Genomic DNA, 21,495 nt, shown 5'->3' with positions numbered 1-21,495 from the left:
GGAATAAATCCTATTTTGGATTTATTAGCTATTAGTAATTCAGTCTCAAAGTCTTACAGCAGGTTACATCTGATTTATATTCTGTATGGAAATAAAAGGATAATGTGTATATGCACCCTAAAAGGCAGCAAGAACATGTGATGGAAATACACAGAAAGATCAAAGACACTCATCAGATTATTATGTAACTGAGATTCATTCCATAAATAAAAATATAGTTATATCACAAATATATTCTATAGCTTCAGTTAGAAATAGCACAAGAAATTTTGTATCTTTTTGTCACAAATTTAAATAAGAAGTTTGAACAGACAACATCAATAATAATTTTAAAATGAAAGTGGACATTATATGTGTGTGAGAGAGGTATTTCTCTATTTTTATATAACAGAACTTTCTCTATTTCCAGAGGATGAGGAACCCTCCTCAAGCCTGAAGAATGTTCGTGGATATTATCTGAAGACAGTGATGAATGCTGTGCACCTTGACCAGGCCTCTTTGCTGTCTAGGTTTATGTCAACTTACACAAACTAGACTCCTTTGGGAAGAGGACATCTCAACTGGGAAAATGGCCCAAGCATACTGGCCTAAAAGTAATCTTGTGGGGCATTTTCTTGATTGGTGACTGGGAGAGCCCAGCCCATTGTGTGGTGCCAAGTCTGGACATGTGGTCCTGAGTGCTATAAGAAAGCTGGCTGAGCCAGCCAAGAGGAGTAAGACATACTCAGTACTCCTCTGCATTATTTCCTCCCTATGCTCCTGCCCTGCTTGAGTTCTTGTCCTGACTTCCCTCTGTGATGTTACCTGGAAGTAAATAAACCCTTTCCTCCCCAGGTTACTTTTGGTCATGGTGTTTTGTCACAGCAATAAAATCCTAAGACCAACAGACTGAAAGGTGAGTTACAATGTGGATGAGCTCATATAGAACATGAGCTAATTCACTGCATTTAGAATCTGTTTCTTAAACACTACAGTCACTGAAAATAAAAGCAGGTTGAAATAGAGAAGAATATATGGAATTAGGAAGGAGGGATTTGGGCAGGTTCTGGTATGCTGTGTGTGGTTGACTTTAACTAGAGGCTACTGTGATTTTATTGAAGAGTTCTCAACAAAAGTGACAAAAGAAATGACACTGTATAGTAAAGAAACTAAGGCTTAATTACTGAATCAATTCACTCTTATTATAATTCACTTGTAATCATTTCTAAGAATCATGTTAAATTTATTTTTCAAGACTGCTTATGGAAATGTCAATGAGAAGAGAGATAGCATTGACTTACAGGAGGCCCATCAGCACCGGGAAGTCCAGCAAGCCCTGGCTTTCCTTGTGGTCCCTAATTAACAAGAGGAGAGAATTTGATTTAAAAGACAGGGAATTATAAAAGGCTCTTTTTTTTTTTTTTGGTCTTTCGAGACAGGGTTTCTCTGTGGAGCTTTGCGCCTTTCCTGGAACTCACTTGGTAGTCCAGGCTGGCCTCGAACTCACAGAGATCTGCCTGGCTCTGCCTCCCGAGTGCTGGGATTAAAGGCGTGTGCCACCATCGCCCGGCTATAAAAGGCTCTTAATTGTAGATATCAGTATAGTACTAATAACAAAATGAACTTGGGACAGTGGATTCTATATGTACAGACAAGCAGAAAGTGTTCTAAACACTTGATAATGGAAAACATACTACATGAAAACTGAACTTAGCAGATGCTAAAAGATATGAAACATGTTACATTTAGTCAGCTTAGCTGTTCTAAATTTTTACTTATTAAAGTTGACACAATAGTTTTTATATGATACAATAAGCTGGTGTCAACAGAACAAAAAAGCAAATAGTAAAGTTGAGAAATGTATTCATCCCCAACACTGATTAATAAGTAAAGCTTTGGATACTCCCATTGACAACACTATATTAATAACTACCCAGAGGTGCAGACATAAGCCCTATGAATGCTTTGGTAAATAACAGACCAAATACACAATTGTGGCCCCATAGGATTAAAATAGAGATGAAAAATTCTGATGCTGTCCTCTTAATAGCAGAGAAAACAACTTATTACCAGGGTGTTTATAGTGATGCAAACAAATGCGTTGTGCTGCTGGTTTTACAAGGGCATTACATACATAACTATGTATACTATATGACTTTTGATTATGGTGATGCATGAATATAATAACAATTACTGCAAACCTGCTTATGTCTCTTAATTCTGACAAGAGGCTGCATCAGGTCACTGACCTATGTCAAGTAGATTTGCACATGTGCTGGTTGTGCTGTTCACATCATGATGTAGCTGACTGCCTAATGATGTTTCTTAGACTGTACTATTGTCAATAGACATGGATACAGTTTGGAGTTCTAGTGACGGACGATCAGATTCTTAAACTGTTCTAGTACGTGTAAGTTCCTGTGTCAGTTATTAGGACCTGAAGACATGTATGTCTATGTTGATGTAAGAGATGTATAAATTAATAAGCTTCTAACAAAAACTAAAATGCAACTTCTCAGTGTGTCACTTTAGTCCTTTGTTCACTGAGTCTTTCTAATTTCATGTCATCCCATCATTGCTAAGTTTAAAACACTGTAAAGACAAACACTGCAAGTATACCCTTTCTGGGGAGAAAACTAGGAATTCTAATGGGAATATTAAGTATATCAAGCCCAAGACAGTATTGCTTGCAGTTCATTTCACTAGCAAGGACGTGAAAATAGCTGATAAATGAGAGGAATTTCACCAGCGTGTCTCAGTCTCCAACACAGTTTACAGTATTTCTGTTATTAGAGGGTATTTAGCATAAGTATTGAACCATGTTGACTGGACTTGCAGAGCTTTACAAGGAAGCACCAATTAAATCATGTGGAACAAAAAGCAGGAAAATCACCTTTTGAGGAATGGTTTTTATACCCTAAATTACTTGTATCCTTTTGGAAAGGCTTAAAACTTCAATTCCTTCCACCAATCTGCAATCCTACAACATCCCACAGCTCTTACTGTAAAATATTAAATATTTAATTGAAATATTTTGTCTGTCACAAATTATTGTTTATTTTAAAAAAAAAACAGTCTTTTTTCTTCAAAAACAAACCCAATACACCTGCATAGAATAAGTCCATTCATTATTCTGACCAGCACAGGTGCCAGCAGCTCAGTGAGCAATGCTGCATGAACCCTTGCCACTGAAATATATTTGAGCAAAAACAAGAAATATTAAAACTCTGGCAAAATAAGATGATTTTTTAATGAAATTGAATTCCATCCATCTCCTTTTGAATGGAGGTTTCATGACAACAGAATGTTTTATCTGCATTTTTAACTCCCTGTGCTTTCCCTGGTGAGGTGGGAATAAAGATGAATGAATGTCATATGGTTCATATTTTAATAAAAGTTAAAATTTATGAAGTGCTTCTGTGCAGTATGTTAAGCAATTTATATGCATTATCCACTTTGTCTCAGTGAGTCCTGGGAAATATCAACATCTGTTATTATGTGACAGAGTCCTAGTCTGTATGCATCTAGATACACATTCAAGTCTTCAAAGTCACTGTCTTTAACAGACATTTACTTTGTGTCTTGGTATTTCTCACTGAGCTCATAGAAACACATCATTTGTTTTCTGTAAATCAATTAACATGTGAGTAATATGAACTCTGAACTCACATATTAAATCACAGGAAATGTTCTACTTGTCAAAAATGTCAGAATAAATAACAGAGGTAGTTTATCACTGCAAACCACTAGTAATTTTTATGGAAATAGAATAAAACATAGGCTATAATAACTTTATTTGAAAGTTCTTAGAGATGAAAACATCTAATGTCAATATGATCACATATGAATGTTAAATTACACATGAAATAGTTATTATTCACCAATTTTAAAGTACCAAGTGTTTTAGACAGGATAAGAGAAGATAACAAGTAAATAAAATATTTACTACCTGACATAGACAAAATATTAAGTACATACCATATATTTAATCTTTATATAGCTGTCTTTTTGAGCTTCTTATTTCTGACAGGACAAGATGGTCTTGGAATTTACAGGGTGGACATGCTCAGAACAGAGAAAATACTGGAGTGCAACGTGAGAATGGTCGCAATGAGCCAAACCGTGGATTTTACTTTTGGCTCAGCAACAGGAATTCAAATACACCCAGTTTCCCATTCTCTTAACAATCCAAGGAATACATAATTAAGTTCTGTTGGATATGTAAAGGGAAAATGTTTCAAATGTAATTTATAATGAACGTGGAATGTTTATGAATTGCTAGATAAAAGATAAGAATGATCAAGTTTAAAAGTCACTGATCTAACTAGATACCCAAGAAGGAGGGTGCCGATCAATGATATATTTATTGCTTGCCTACATAAATGGCTTAAAATATTCTTTGCGACATATATCATATTGTATTTTTCACTATCTCCACTATACTGCACCATATATCCATCCACAAGTGGACAGGAAATACTACTTAAGGAATCTATAAAGGAAACCAGGGGAAGTTATCCTTTTAAATGCCATTTATTCTTGCTGTGGTCCAGACCTGAGCTACTAACAATAATAGTATTTGTCATTTACACAAGAGAAATGGGCCAATGGAAAGCTCCAATTTCCCTTTAAGCAGATCGTGAAGCAAGTTGTGTTGAAAGCAAACCTAATTACAGTTGAAAATATCTATATATTTTACAGACAGGAGAGATGCTCAGTGGTAAGAGCAATGGTTGTTCTTCCAGAGGTCCTGAGTTCAATTCCAAGCACCTACTTGGCATCTCACAACCATCTGTAACTCCAGCTCCAGGCCCATTGATGGCCTCCACAGACAGTGCACACATGAAGTGCACAGACATTCATGAAAGAAAAAGATTCATACACATAAAATAGCAAAATTTTAAATATTTTTTATACTTTTTTATTAAAAAAAAACTTGGAAGTAAATCAAAACATCACATACCATAATTAACCAGACATGAAGATTATGTTAACTGCTTTTCTAGTTTTAATTTTATCATGGATGTTTTGTTTTGGGTGATAGATTATGTACATAAAATATATTGGATACTAAAAATGTAAAATTTAATGTAATGTTCCACAGCTTCCATTCTGAATGCCTAATTCTAAAAGTATAGAAAGTCAGAGCTTACAGACTTTGAGTCAAATGACAGTTTTTAAATGAGAAAGTAAAGATGAATCAAAGTAAAGAGAAAACATTCACCATCTCAGCTTCTGAAATCATCATTTTTTGGAAATGTTACAAGAAGGTACAATCTAAATAATAATCCAACACTTTTTTCTCACTTACATCTTAAAGGTGTTTAAATGAATTCTATCCAAATTTTATGTAGTGGTTCAACTTCAGGTTACTTACTATATTACTTTGATAAAGCCATGTACAGAGATATCCAGATGAGCAGGCCTAACACCTTCTGATGGTTGCAGGTACAAACTAGCTTACCAGTGATTATGAAAATAATATATCAACTTACTTTTTCACCAGGAGGGCCAATAGGGCCTTGTGGACCAGGAAGACCCTAGTATAAAAGAATTTTGTTCATGTCAGGAATCATTTCATAAGGACACATCTTCACAATAGATGATAAAATCTAAGGCACAGAACTGATTTACAAACCTCCCCCCCCCTCTCTCTCATACACACATACACACATACACACACACACACACACACACACACACACACACACACACACACACGCACACACACACACACACACACACACACCTTCTTGCACTGCACAGAGAGTTTTGGAGCCCTGTGAGGAGTTTTACACAAGTTCCTTTTTGCAAAGAGCTTGTGATGGGAATCCCTCCAGAACCTTATGCAGATGTGGATTTTCACTATGGTATCCTGTGAAGACTCTATGAGTCCTTTTTGGTTTTTCTTGAACATGTTAAAAGAGGAAATAGTCTCCACATTCACAGTTTAAACATACTCAGTGCTACACAAAACTTTCTGACACTGTGACTTTTATTTCAAAAAGTACCATCTCAACCCATTATCTCCCAGGAAAAACAGTGGATTAGAGTTACCTGAGGTCCTGGATTCCCTTGCTGACCTGGAGGTCCAGGCTCCCCTTGAGGACCCTGTATAGGAAGAAATAAAGTACTTAGTAAGGTTTTTGTATTATATGGGCTTTTTTAATTCTAATTATTGAAAATTGTCCCCAAATCAGTTTTCACTCAAGAAGTCTAGAAAATATATTTAGCAATGTGCAAGAATTGTTTTTTTTTTTAATTTAGCAATAAAATATCTATTGACATGATTTCATAGTTCTTAACTACATACCATGTTTCCTTTTGGTCCTTGGGGGCCATCTATACCTGCCATACCCTTCAATGAAAAACAAAAATGGTTTAAAAATTTAGACATTCAGCATAGGCCCCAGGCTCCAAAAAGTCAGCCCATGTACCAAGGACAGGTCCTGGCTCCACTGCCTGGGGGCCTCCCAAACAGTTCAAGCTGATCAACTGTCTCACTTATCCAGAGGGCCTGATCAACTGTCTCACTTATCCAGAGGGCCTGATCCAGTTCCATGAGGGTTCCTCTGCCATTGGATCACATTTCATGTGTTTCCACTAGTTTGGCTTTGCTCAGCCTTGGTGTAGGGAGGAGGGGACTGGACCTGCCTTGACTGAGTCTGCCAGGCTGGGCTGACTCCCCAGGGGAGACCTTGCCTTGGAGGAGGTAGGAGTGGGGGTTGTATTGGGCAGGGTTGGGCATGGGAGGAGGGAGGATGGGAGAATTCATGGCTGATATGTGAAATTAAGTTAATTATACTGTAAAAATTTTTTAAAAAAATGTAGACATTCAAATGGAAAACATAAAGAATATCCAGTAGCCTGTGGTTATTTATGATTCTTGTAAAAATAAACAGAAATGAGATATAAGATTTAACAAAAATTAAGGAAGGTCTGTTCTCTCCTATCTATGTCTACCCTGAAGATAATATAACATCATTTTCCATTGTGTGGTAGGGATTAAGCATGAAACTGTAAGACCTACTGAAACAGAAGGAAAGAGCAAGTGGGGAGAGAGGGATCAGTTACCCTGATGGGCAGCGTCCATAGAACTTACAGTCTAGAAGGACAGTTAACTAGATTCTGTGATAAGCACTATACAAATGTCCTGTGGGAAATTTGGCAGCAAGTTTTCTTCTACAGAACCCAGACTACTCCCAGGAATACATACAGGCTGCCCAGGAGGTCCTGGAGTTCCCCGTGGTCCCAGCAAGCCTCGTGGACCCTAGAAGCAATAAAAGGAAAACAGAAAGCTTGCATAAGAAATGCCCTCAAAATGGGCCTCTTTCACTGAAATTTTTAATATAAAATATGAATTAAAATATTTATTCATTTTCTATCAGTACACTGCACATAAATGTTCCAAGTACCATCATTTGTAATATGAATATTGAATGTTTATTCAGACAGAAAACACAAAGTAGATGACAGTGGTTAGTACAGACACTTTCTTAGATCCAAAACATTTCCAGATGCATCACTAGTAATGTTTTTTAAAAATACAATAGATTAATGCTCTTACTAAGATACTTTTATGTCATTTTCTAATTTGATTGGCACATTGAATTTTGTTGTTATGCACACAGATTTAATAAACAGAAAGCCCAGAATCTCATTCATTTTCTTTTATATAAATTCCACTCTGGGAGAGCATTCATTTCCAAGCAAACAGCTGAGTATCTCTCTTTGCAGATTATAGAGCCATTTTCTAGATAGAGGGGTTCTAAACTATTAACATTTACATTCACATTATCTCTCTCCTTCTGCTCAATGTTCTTTTCCAGCTCTAGAAAAGTCAGTGTAATAATAACTCTACCTACTCACTTGTGTGGTGGTGATATTTCATGTGTGCTTTAATAAAGTTTGCCTGGAGATCAGAGGAAATAGCAAGCCATTTTAAGTAAACATAGAAGTCAAACAGTGGTAGCACACTCCCTTAATCTGATCACTTGGCAGACAGGGTCTCTGTGTGTTCAAGGTCATACTAGGGAACAGAGCCAAGTGTGGTGACACATGCCTTTAATCCCAGTACCAACCATTTAGACCTGGAGGTCTGTACAGACAGGCAGTGACAAAGAAGTGAGGTATATTGGCTAAAATAGCCAATGAGAGGGCAGAACAGCAAGGTAATAAAGGCGTGGGTAAGACAGGAAGTAGCTCGCATTTGGAAGCTGCAGAGCTGGTGAGGTAAGGTTGTCTAGTGGCTCTCACTATTTCCCTGATCTCTCTAAGGCTTTCACTCCTATATTTGGCTCCGTGTTTTTTTATTTAATAAGATCATTTAGAAATCCGTCTACACATTTCACTATAGTTGATCTGGCCAGCTTTATAATGGCAAAAGCAGGCTGAAGTTAGGGGAGGTTTTCAGGTCTGTTTTGATTTGTTTTTTCCTGTCTGGCTTTGAGTTCATCTCCCCAGCTAAGCTTCCTTATTATCAACATTCATTGGAGAAAAGTCACATAATCTTTATGCCTCATATGTGACATCTCAGCATCTTTCTTCTGACTAGGTTAATTGACACACAAAAAATAAATTCTGAAGTTACTGGTAATATTTGAAGATAAACTTTTTATCTGCAATAAAAACTAAATAATAAGATTTGTGACCCAGAAGTTGTTAATTTCCACATTTCTTTTTCTCAAGTTAGAAAGTTTTTCTTTACAACAAAAGGACAGCTGTATACACGTCACTTTTTAATATGAAAATTACTTGGCTAAATTGTGTAAAAGACAATATTTACTCCTGTTAGCATTGCCCAAATAAGTAATACCAACCACTATTCCTTTAAAAATAAAGAAAGTAATTGCTTACAGCTTCACCTGGAAGACCCCTGGGCCCAATCTCTCCATCTTCTCCCTGTTGTTCACAAAGCAGAGGGGGCACTATTAGAGAGGTGTCATTTCAGAAGGGCTTTGTCATTTGCGTTTTAATTGTAAACAGTTCTAGAAGAAGTAAAATCTTAGTATACCCTCATTCCATCATCTCCAGGAAGGCCGGGAGGACCTTGTGGGCCTCTTTCCCCCTAAGGAGTAAACATAAACAGGATAAATGTGGAAGAAGATGATTGTCTACGAGTATATATCATCGTCAAAACAACCAGGTAAAACAGGACGCTTGCCCAGGAAAAAATTATATTGCCTTTGCCTTTCTTAGAATAGTGTCCAGATAGGTAAAATTTTAAACTCTAACCAGCTTTATAAATTAATATGCACCGGGCGGTGGTGGTGCACGCCTTTAATCCCAGCACTCTGGAGGCAGAGGCAGGTGGAGCTCTGTGAGTTCGAGGCCAGCCTGGGCTACCAAGTGAGTTCCAGGGAAGGCGCAAAGCTACACAGAGAAACCCTGTCTCGAAAAACCAAAAAAAAAAAAAAATAGTAAAATTAATATGCTAGAAAAATGTTTCGTCGAGTTTTAATAAAAGTGATTTAAAGAAAACATGGGTAAAATATTTTCAGTTATTGAAGCGAATCATTGAGAAAACTATTTTGTTTAATGATTGTCTTAAGAATGGGTGCATTTGGTTGTTAAAAATGTTTTGTATTTTGCAATACTTCATATTAAATCAGCACAACTCAGGAAGACGTAAAGGGATTTTCAATTTCTTTCACAAAACACAATTGTACATCTTAGCACTTGTTAGACAAATGTCAGTTCTTTTTTAGGGGACTATAAGATTAAATTTTCTTGTTCATTCTCTAATTTACCTAAATACAGTCCTAGGTTTGTTCTTCATTCTGGTGAAGAAACATACAAATAACCAATCTTATTAAAAAAAAAAAAAAGTGTCCCTAATTTCCCACTTAAAAAAAAAAAAAAGAAAGAAAACCTATTGAGTTGTTACTATTTAGCGTATTGATTTCTTTAACCTTATAATTAAGTAGCTCTTGCTTTGAAGGGTGCATCACAACAATGTGGCCAGGATGCCTACAGGCATCCTCATTTGAGTTATGTCCACAGATAAGATGTAATAATGTGGCAATGCTCAAGGAAGAAAATTCGCTGGGCAGTGGTAGCACAGGCCTTTAGTCCCAACACTTGGGAGGCAGAGCCAGGGGGGTCTCTGTGAGTTCGAGGCCAGCCTGGTCTACAGAGCGAGTTCCAGGAAAGGCGCAAAACTACACAGAGAAACCCTGTCTCGAAAAAATCAAAGAAAAAAAAAACAAGAAAGAAAATTCTCCAGCTGTTCTATAAATGTGATCTTTATTGCATCTGTGAGCAGAGAGATTCTGCTTCTGTTAGTTTGCACATAAGGAATATTCGAATATCTTGCAAATAGTGAAAAAAACATATTGGTACCATGTACAAAGTTGCATCTACATTTCCTCAATATTCATTAGATATAAAAATTTACCAAACGTAGTCATCAATATTTCCGTTATTACTCTCCTGATTTCCAAAAGTATGCTACTACTACCTAAGCTCCTATGATTCCTATTACACCTGGGATGAAAGGTAATAAATGTTTCTTACCCTATGACCTTTTTCACCCGGCAGACCTGGAAGTCCATCAAATCCTCTGTCTCCCTATAAAATTACAATCAGATTATCATCATATTCTCATTCTGGATCAGGACTCTAATTTAATGTCAAGATCACTTCATATCAAGAAATTTTATATTAAAATGTGATACTGTCAAGGATAAAGTGGCATACACGATCTGAATACAGAGTTATAAAGTTCTGACCTTAGACCCAGGTTCTCCTGGCATCCCTCGTCCTCCATCTGCACCTGGACGGCCCTGAAAATGCCCAAAGTATGGTTAAGCAAAGGGAGTCTACTAACACTAAGTACAAAGACTAACCCATGGCTGAAGTTACAAGAAAAAATACCATACCCTCTTTCCAGGTTTTCCTGTTGGACCAGGTGGACCTTGGACACCTCGAGGGCCCTATAGGAAAACATTTGCATCACATTGCAGAAATCTTGATCAGTAAAGTCAAAAGAGATGGTTTTAGAAACAGGTATACTTTGTGTTCTTCTGTAATTATTTCAACACAAGGAAAGTCTTTCAGTGTAAAAATTCTGACAAAGCAGAAGTCAGAAAAGCAATTTTCTTAAGTGGCTTTTCATATTTAAAAAAATCTATGTAACTACATTGCATAATGTTTTATGTGGATATGAATACATTCAAACAAAAGAAATGTAATGATATACTTTTAAACCTTTATGATCAATTACTCATTTAATTCTCAGAAAGATAGATTCTACATAGCAGTCACTGAGCTCCATAAACACCATCATTTTGTTCTTATTCCAATCCTTTCCAAACAGCTTTCTTTTCATTACTTACATGTCCTCTCCTAGATGATTCATTTCTCAATCAACTTATTACACTGGATTTAATCTCCTCTGAGGCACAGTGAAATCTCCTATAACATTATTATCCGTTAAAGTTTTCAACTTTATCTGTTTCAAGTATATCCTTGTACAACTTTGCACAGTGCCTGGTGCATGACTCTTCAAGCATCCCCAAAATCAGGGAGGATCATTTTCTAACTGGAAACATGGACTTGCAAATCAAAGACTAAAAATGTTTGTTCTGGAAATGTAATAATGAGACTGGCTAATAGTTAGAAATCAAAGAGTATAGCTATAAACAAAAACTGTTGGAGAATAGTCTATCATGAATCAAGCCAGAATGGAAGAGAATGAATACCAACACAACTGCGGCTCAGTTTTGTTTTCTTAATTAACTAATTGTATTCTGTGAGTAGGTGCCTGGGCGAATGTATGTGCACCATGCATATGCATAAGTCTATGGACTTCAGATGAGGGCATCAAGTGCTCTAGAAGTGGAGTTACAAGTGGTTGTTAGCAGCCATGTAGGTGCTGGGAACCAAACCTGGGACTTGTGAAAGCGATACTCTTAACTGCTGAGCCATCTATCCAGCTGTGCCATTAAGGCAGTCTTTAATGAAAAAATATGCTTTTTTGATATCAACTAACTCTTTAGACTTAGAGAATCAAGAAGGACTGTATATCCTAAAACACCATCACAGAACACTTTCAGGTTCATCAATTCTGTAAACAGATGAGTACACATATTGCTTCCCAAATTTCGTGAAACAATAAACTTCCAAGATTTTTATGTGGTGTATGTTAATATTTTCCTGAAATTCCCAATGAGTCAGTGTTTTCCATCTTTTTTACAGCAATGTTTTTTGTTTGTTTGGTTGGTTGGTTTTTGTTTTTTGGTTCTGTTTTGTTTTTAGAGACAAGGTTTCTGTGTGTAACCTTGGCTATCCTGGAACTCACTCAGTAGACCAGGCTGTCCTCGAACTCAGAGATGCCGGGTGGTGGTGGTGCATGTCTTTATAGCAATGTTAATTAACCATTCAAAGCAAGGCTAGCACATCTTGAGCTAGTTAAATATTGTTATCAGTTTTCTTTACGTCTTCTCACAAGAAGTTGTAGCTTCTATACAATGGAATATTTATCAACAAGAAAATGAATGTAGTATTGATGCACTCAAGTATCATGAATCTGAAAACATTTTCCTGTATCAAAAGATCCAGTAATAGATGATGATATAAGGTATAATTTTATTTAATATCTTTTTTCTGGAAAATGTACTAAATTCCGTGATAAAGAACAGATCAGTGGTTGCCAGGTATTTGTGTGTTAAACAAGGTTCTAAATGTAAAGCAGCAACATTAAGAAATTGTTTGGTGTCTTTTGGACATGGTAAGAATGTTGCACTTCTGAATTCACAGCCACTGTGTTGTCTGCACATGATCAAGCACTGAATATTCTAGGATGGAATGATTATCACTCTTAATTGAGGACTTTGTGGGAAGGTAGATTCAGTTTTCTTTAAAAGTTCCTAGTATCTCAACCATGTTCCAGGGGATGGCCCCATACCTATAGGTATATGAGAAGCACAAACTAGAGAAAATAGTTTATTCAAAAGAAAAGAGAAAAAAAATGAATAAAAAGAGGACACCAGGTTGGGGAGGACACCAAGGTAAGAGTGGGCATGAGACACATTAGGAAGAAGAGCTGGGAGTAAATACAATTGAAATACCTCATTAGATATTCTTAAAGAAATAACAAAAACATTATAAAAAAGACTTTAAGAGAAAATTGGATTTATAGAGAATTTTATCTTAATTATAGTCACAAAAGTATATAATGAGTATGATTCTATTACTCCATATCATTTTTAAATAAATCTAATTCTAGTTAAGAAAATGGTATTATTTGGAAAGAGTAAAGAGAAGGTAATGAGGGATGAATATAACCAAAATATATAGATGTATAAAGCTGACATAGATAAATATTATTAGGTATGTTAAAAGTATGATTTCAAAAACATGAAGAAAGAAGAAAGAGAAGGAGAGGATAAAGGATTGAGAACAACTATAGCCAGTGTAAATTTGTATTGCTTCAGTTTATCATGCAGTATTTTCATTTTAAAAATGAGTCTATTTTGAAGTTGTTTTTGTTTTCCTGTTTCTACCACAAATATACTGACAATATAACGTCTTTATCTACTTATTAGCTAATACACAAAGGTCTGGCATTAGCTTACATTGAGTGTGCTAAGCAATGTTCTTTAGACAATATACTAAGTTTACTGTCTGTGGAAGCACTGGCTCCGGAAGGAGGAGAGAACAGTGTACCACAGCTGCAATTGCTTCTCTGGCCAATAGCATCATGTAAAAGCCATCTACTTTCAAACCTGCTAGGTCCACAATTTAAATGTTGTTTAATTAGCCAACTAATGGAAACCAACAGTTTATTCAAAATTTTTTTTCAGTTAAAACCATGTTTTGAGCCTAAAGGAAATGTAAATGCATTTACTCTTAACATTTCAGTTGTTCTACTACCTAACTATAGACCATAAAAAAATAAGTGAAGAGAGCAAATTATTGTTTCTTACCTGAGGACCTGGGTCCCCACTCTCACCTTTGGCTCCAGCAGAACCAGGACCCCCCTGAGGAGAAAAGTAAAACAGAAAACCAATTAATTTATGTCACCTAAACTCTTTAATTTAGCGCTTTCACTCAAAATAAAAAAAAAATATCTGCTAAATCAGTTTGACCTTACTAATGTAATGAGCTGTTCTAGTCCTGTGCTAGTGTGCCGTTTTTAGGCATATCAAGTGCATACCAATGTATAAACTGCAAATAAAGCACTATATTCCACTCACAGATGAACAGAAGCTAACTTTTAAATCGCACTGAAATTTTCTTTAAAGTTTTTACCATAACAAACACTGCCTGATAAACAAGATCTGAGTAATCATTGAACTACGAAGTAGGATTATGGCAGTGTGTTTTAGAGTCAGGTGAACACTGAGTTCATTCACACAGTAAGGATTTTGAAAAATTGACTCTTTTATAGACATTTATTTCTCAGGTGCTGCACTTAATAGTAGTAAACTGCTTCAGAAAGATGCTATTGCTATTGTTATAATTATTATGAAATAATGTCAGTGCATTTCCCTCATATTTTTTTGATTTTTTCCCCCACGAAAATGAATCATTATAGCAAATAAAGTTTACAAATGTAATATAATTTAAACAGAACAATGAAGGCCTTGTAGCTTAACTGGAGGGGAAAAATAAATTTCTTTATAAAGGATTTGTGGAATTTAAGAATATATACTAGGTCATCCATACTCTCTAAAAGCTTTAGAATATCAAAAATTAATATGGCTGTAATAGCTTACTTCATGTGTTTACAAGTGTTCTGATTTATTTAAAGCAGTATACATTCTACTAAACTCAGTTACCACAAAATAAAACAATGAGTGAAAATGTGCTAAATCTGAAAGCAGCTTTCTAGAGCCTCCTGCTGGCTTCAAAGTAAAGTAACTCCTGTTCTGCCTCCCAGGAAAGCTGAGACATCAAGTCAAATGTATTTTTAAATTATAAAGATTACTTCCAAGCTTCTAATGAACTCTTGCAACTGATTTCATGTTAAAAATGGGAGATTCTGTATTAAATTACATTATTAATCATTAAACTCAATACAATTATAGAGAGGTCAGTTTATTTTTAATTAATTGTATGTGTTATATCCTCTTTACATGTGCATTACTTGCTCAAAAGATTATAGTTACATTCTCTTACACCTAACCAAAATTATCACATCACTGATGGGAAAGAAATGAACAGGATTATTGTTTCTACTTTCCTTTCTATCTCAAATTTTGTAAAATGTTGCATTTCCCTGATGTGTATATATATTTTTATCATTAACATGCAAATAAAATATATTTCTTTGTTAAGTGACTTACTGTATTTTTATTTCTTGTGTTTTGAAAAGCAGAACAGTAAGAATAAATGATGAACATTTGATAATCTGTTTAATAGTGTATATAATTGAAGGTCTATTGAATATGTAATATGAACATTTCCCACAGGAGTATATATCAAATATATATATAGTATGCAAATTTAAGATTGAGTTAAAGGAATTATAAATTCATGGAAAACAAAACACTTTCATTTTTATTTTAATATATCAATGTATTTATTATTTATTTATAGTCTTTACAGTACAGAGATTAAACACAGGGCCTCATACATGCTGAACAAGCAGCAGTTCCAACCAATATCTCCAGCTCTTGTTAATGCTTTCATTTCTTACATTTTTATTTTACTTTTCTTTAATTTCTATATATGTGTGTCCACATGTGCATATGCAGTCATATGAACAGGTACACCTGGAGGTCATAAGCAGTAACAGATCCCCAACAATAGCAGTAGAGCTATTGGTCCAACCCAACATGCTCTGGGAACAAAACTGAGAAATTCTGGAAGAACAGCAAACACTCTTAACCACTGAACCATCTCCCCAGGCCCCTAAATTCTTTCATTTTGAGACAAGATTTCCCTACATAACAAAAGCTGGTCTTGCCTTGCTTTAGAGCATACAATCTACTTAGCATGGCCTCCTGAATACCTGAGGTTGCAGTCTTGAATCATCAAGATGGATTGTAACAGAGGTATGCATAAAATTTATAAATACAACTAACTGGCATACTAATATCCTAATGTAATTGTAATTAGAAGAATATATATTGAATATGCTATGCTGTCTTTTTTCGTAGGTGAATTTCTGGCCTCTTTATCAAAAATCAGGTGTCCATAGATTTTCAGATTTATTTCTGGGTCTTCAATTCAATTACGTTGATCAATCTGTCTGTTTCAATGGTCATTTTTCCTATGTTAATCCTACCAATCCATGAGCATGAGAGATCTTGCTATCTTTTGATATCTTCTTCTTCAATTTCTTTCTTCAAAGACTTGAAGGTTTTATCAGACACATCTTTTACTTGCTTTGGTTACTTACCTTAAGATATTTTCTATTATTTGAGGTTATTGTTTTCTTTAATTCTTTCTCAGGCCATTTGTCACTTGTGAATAGGAGAGCTACTGATTTGTGTGACTTTAATTTTCATTCCAGCTACTTTATTGAATGTATTTACCTGCTGTAGGAGATTTCTGACGGAGTTTTTAGTAGCACTTGTGTATACTATCTTATCATCTGTGAAAAGATACTTTGATTTCTTTTTTTCCAACTTAGGGAAAGGGAGGAATATTTAAATTTAAAAATTGTCTTAATAAAAATAAAAGAAAAAGAAAAAAATCTGGGAGGAGTTGGGGAAGTGAAACTGTAATCAAAATATATTATATTAAAAGTTATTTTCAATAAAAATAAATGAACTATAAAAAAATGCACAATAATTATCAAAGATTACAAATGCACTTTAGTGAAAACTCTAACATACAATTAAATTTCAAGAATTTAATGCAAAATTGCTTTTTAAATAATTAAATAGAAAGAAAATAAATTATAAATAGTTTGATTAACAGTATGTGACTTTACTATATGTTTAATTCTCTCTAATTTGATGAGAGCTTTCATAAAACCTTCTGATTAGAATTATTAAAAATTAAACTGAAAACTCTTTTAAAAAGAATCAACATCAGTCATGTATAATAGGCTTGCTTGCCCGAGGTATGAATGGAATCTGGAAGATGGTGTGGGAAGCATATTAATAGGAAATTTTTAAAATAGATTTCATGTAACCTACCACAGGACCTGGCCTTCCAGTCAGACCCATGGGGCCGGGTGGGCCTCTTAGAGCAATCTAAAAGACAAAATGCATCAAGTTCAGAAACACTTGCCTAGTACTATATGGTAACACAAAGTCATTTAGGCATGATATCCTATGAAGTACATAACTCACAAAAGTATAAGAATTACATGCTAGGGAAAGTATAGTCAATGGAAAAATGGAAGTAGACAGAACATCCTGTGTAATTATCAGCCATGTTTCAACTGTTACCCAGTTTTACACACTATACTGTAAAATTTAATCATTTAAAATAATTGAAATAGATTTCAGAAAAATAAGAGAATGTCTAATAAATCCCTACTATAAAGCACACTCTAAAAAATTAGAGCATTCTTCATCTTTGTTGTGCAGGCATAATCTTTGTTGAAGCTATTTATTGAGGTAAACAATTAGTGGTATTTTAAGTTAAATTGTTCTAGTATTGTTTTAGGAAAAGTCAAGATGATTAAAGTGAGGCACTAAAACACAGAACTGGACAGAAAGTTTTATGGCAATAAATATTTTTAATGAATCTTGAACTTAGTACTAAGTAATGCATTTATTTGTTATTTACAGACATAATAGACTGATGGGATGCATTATTTTTAGCCTAAATAACAGAAATGTTAATTTAGGATACTTGAGAAGCTGGAACACAGAGCACAGAGAAAAATACTTGATAGATGTTAAATTAGTTTGATGTACTATTTTGGATATTTTTTTTTATTGTATTTGTTTAATGTTAATTGAATGCATCAGGGCCTTTATGTTACATCTATATCACATAATTCTGATTCATGAATTTATAATGAGTGAAATATGAATGTGCATTTCAAAAATAACCTTGTGATGGAAAATATGAAAAATCATAAAATAATAGTGCATGAAACAAAATCAATAACATTTCCAAAGTTCCACCACTAATTCACCATGAAGATTTGGACAATATATTTTTTAATTCTTGAGATTAAATCTGAAAAATTGGAATTAAAAATATTGCTGCCTGCTTTTTAAACAAGAAGACTAATTATATAAACTGACTATAAAGGCATCATTATACCATAGTGATGGTATTGGTGATCATAAGTGAATCTGTCAACCCTCATTGGAGGAGCTTCCTTTTGCAGTAGAAGGTGATTAACACAGAGACCCACAACTTGACAGTGTGCAGAGAATGAGAGATTGAAGGGTGTTCGGCTGTAAATAAGAGCTTTACAGCACACCTCCTCTCACTCAGGGACCAAGGCAGAAAGGTTGTAAGAGACAGAAAAAGTGGATGGATACAATGAGGCAGTGATTTCTGGACACAACCGAACATGAACAGAGAGCTAAAACGGCAGTGTGCTAAAACCCTGCACAAAATCAAGGCAGACAAATTCAAAGCATGGAGTAGGGAGGAGCTCAGGATGTCCACTGTCAGCTTTATTAAAGGATGTGGCCCACCATAGTGGCCCAGGCTCAGGAGGCGGGCTTATACGCATGTACATACTGTCAACACTAAATGAACTCAATGGATTTACAAAAACAAAAACAAAAACACATGAAGAGAAGACAGTGGTGGTGGAGCTAGTGGAGGAATTGGAATGGAGGTAACTGGGGGGTGACTTGATCAAAACACATCATGTGCTTTAGTGAAATTATTAATCAGTAAAAAAATAAAGAGGACTACTAATCACAGTCGGCAGCATCTAAGTATTTTAACTTCAAATAATTGTCTGAAGTTTTCAAAAGAATGGGATTTATAAGGAAATATAGAAATAATTAGTTATTATAGATAATTTTAGAGGTATAGTATGTCTTTACCTAATTAACACATATTCTCATCATTCAACATCACACAATCAAATAATAATCTTTTCAGATGAATAATAGTCTTAAGGATATAAATATTGAAAATGAGTCAATACTTTCACATACATATTCAGTATTTTACACATACATAAATTATGATGGTGAATAAAAAGTTACCTTAGAGATGATACAGATAAGTTATCATATCCATAACAATTCTAAATCCTACCCATACTTTCTTCCTTCATAACTAGGAGAATAAGAACAAAGGCATTGTATGACTTCTGATTCCTTCCTTATTAATTGTCTGATTTTTTTGTTGTTGTTGTTTTGAGACAGGTTGTAGCTTTGCATCTTTCCTGGAACTCAGTCTGTAGCCCAGGCTGGCCTCAAACTCACAGAAATCTGCCTGCCTCTGCCTCCCCAGTGCTGGGACTAAAGTTGTGCACCACCACCACCTGGCAATCCTCTGAATTTTATATGTACAACCTAACTGCTATAAAGCTAACTGAAAATAAAAAAAAAAAAGAATTATACTTCTTTCATACTGTGTTCTTATAGTTAGTGCCATAATCATCAGATCACACCTTAGCAGAGAAAAATCAGCATATGAAAGAGAAGGAATACTAAATATTTATCTCTCAATATTCTGTTAAAAACAGGGTTTTTGTATGTCATGGGATATTGTCAGGATTACAAGGTCATTTATTTAATATTAAATTAGTATGTATCAGTACTGGAAAGATTAATATACTTTTAGATCTTTGCATTTAAATTCCATGTGACATTTAGAAACACTTTTCCATGGACCTACACATCGTGATTTGATACAGAATCAAGTCATGTGAGCACGTGGTCATCTTTCCTCACCCGAGCCTGCTGAAGAATCGCCTGAGCCTGAGCTTCCTGTGCAGAGATGGTTGGTCCTTTGGAGCCATCGCCCCCATAGCGGAACTAGGAAGAGATAATGTGAGCACATAATTGGCTTTTGACAAACTTATGGAATTAGGTCCTTTAACCGTTAGATTAAAAGGTAATTAAAAGATTAATATTTACAAACGTCCAAAGTCACTTCATAATCACACACACACACACACACACACACACACACACACACACACACACGTGTGTGTGACAGTAAAACTCTTCCTCTACCTCATACATGGCTCTGTACAATACATTCTGTCATTTTCAAAGCAACTATAAATCACTTTCCAATTTCAAATTTTATCTTCACTTATATTCTTTTTAAAATGTCATTTCTTATTTAATCTACAGAAATGCTACCCACTCTAGCAGTTCATAAGAATTTCAAGTATATTAGATTCAGTAAAATATACAGATACAGTTATGTTCTGGTGACCAAAACCTTCAGAATCTCTAAGAAGACAAAGGAAATATAAACATCACTCTTATATACCCAAAACAGCAGCTTGCTACTACTATTACTCCATAAAATTCTTAAGCTCTGCCTTAATTTTTAACTTGAAATGTTGTTTGAGTCAGTTTTCCACTGCACATAGTTATTTTTTAATTTTATTATACGAAACCTAATAAAAATATTTTCCATAGCTGTGTGACAAATAATTTTATGAGAGACTCAAAATTAAGATAGGTAATTTTTGAGTAAGGATGACACTAAAGACCTAGCTTCTTCAAGAAGCTTCAGTGGTAGTCAACATTGGGGAAAACTGTATACTAACGTATTAAATAACCTATCATTAATCCATAATCCAGGATTGCCCTCATGATTAGAAAGAATATGTAAATTTCACTGAACAGAGAATAATCAGAGATTAAAACTGGTTTAGTATAGAGATAGATATCTATTTGTCAGATTCTGTTCACTAAAATGCCCCTATTTTCAAGGGCTCTTCATTTCCTGAATTCCCACATTTCAGGAATATTTCTACTCAATGATTCAATTACAGCTTTTGGTTTTTTTTAGTTACATAATGAGACGATATCAAGTTGTCTTAATAAAACACTTTCTAAAACATACTGGTAACATCAACATGGTTCCAGGAGGACCAGGTAGACCATCAGCGCCTGGTAAGCCAGGACGTCCTGGGGGGCCCTAGGAAAGGAAATAAGCAAAAGCAGTTAGTGCAGTACATAATGGCAGAGAATCTGAAATTGCTGAGAATGCACCTGCCCATTCGGAATTGGTTAATCTCCTTTATGTAAATACACACAGGCAGCATTGGATTCCATTGTACTAGTTGCAAAGAACTCAAATGATGAATGGTTACTAATGCACAATCAAAATACAATGAAAATTATGTTCAAAGTTGATTTACAGCTTAAAATTGCCTATGAAGCCTTCCTATATATTCTCAGGGGTATCATTGTGAAGAAAAAGTGAAAAATTAGGTTTCTACAGTTGAAAATAGAATTAATTAGACAAAATTTGGTTAAGTATTACTTAATAGATACTAAGGCAATAGCTATTTAATATGTAAACAGATATTTTAGGTATATCTTCTAGCTATATTAAGTTATGTATTATCTTCAAAATAGATACTTTAATTAGTATAACCACTAAGGTTAACATGATAAAATTAACATTAATTTTTTCCTTACTAATATGTCTTAAAATTGTGTTTAA

General features: G+C 34.8%; 1 protein-coding gene across 2 annotated transcripts in view; it reads right to left on the bottom strand.

Moving 5' to 3' along the window:
- Col11a1 (collagen type XI alpha 1 chain) overlaps positions 1–21,495 on the bottom strand; it is a 199,630-nt gene that overhangs the window by 102,555 nt on the left and 75,580 nt on the right. For both annotated transcript variants that reach the window (XM_052730954.1, XM_052730953.1), the window contains 14 exons: positions 20,890–20,964; positions 19,758–19,841; positions 17,073–17,129; positions 13,908–13,961; positions 10,860–10,913; positions 10,710–10,763; positions 10,495–10,548; positions 8,993–9,046; positions 8,836–8,880; positions 7,196–7,249; positions 6,293–6,337; positions 6,037–6,090; positions 5,475–5,519; positions 1,281–1,334 (listed from right to left, as the gene is read on the bottom strand). In XM_052730954.1, coding sequence (XP_052586914.1) covers positions 1,281–1,334; positions 5,475–5,519; positions 6,037–6,090; positions 6,293–6,337; positions 7,196–7,249; positions 8,836–8,880; positions 8,993–9,046; positions 10,495–10,548; positions 10,710–10,763; positions 10,860–10,913; positions 13,908–13,961; positions 17,073–17,129; positions 19,758–19,841; positions 20,890–20,964 — 783 coding nt within the window. The remainder of the gene's footprint in view (positions 1–1,280; positions 1,335–5,474; positions 5,520–6,036; positions 6,091–6,292; positions 6,338–7,195; positions 7,250–8,835; positions 8,881–8,992; positions 9,047–10,494; positions 10,549–10,709; positions 10,764–10,859; positions 10,914–13,907; positions 13,962–17,072; positions 17,130–19,757; positions 19,842–20,889; positions 20,965–21,495) is intronic.

The sequence above is a fragment of the Peromyscus californicus genome, unplaced genomic scaffold (genome assembly GCF_007827085.1).
Source record: "Peromyscus californicus insignis strain IS unplaced genomic scaffold, ASM782708v3 Scaffold_9__1_contigs__length_137607984, whole genome shotgun sequence".
NCBI classification, from domain to species: domain Eukaryota; kingdom Metazoa; phylum Chordata; class Mammalia; order Rodentia; family Cricetidae; genus Peromyscus; species Peromyscus californicus.
The sequence above is the reverse complement of the archived record's forward strand: the minus strand, read 5'-3'. Positions and strand labels throughout refer to the sequence as shown.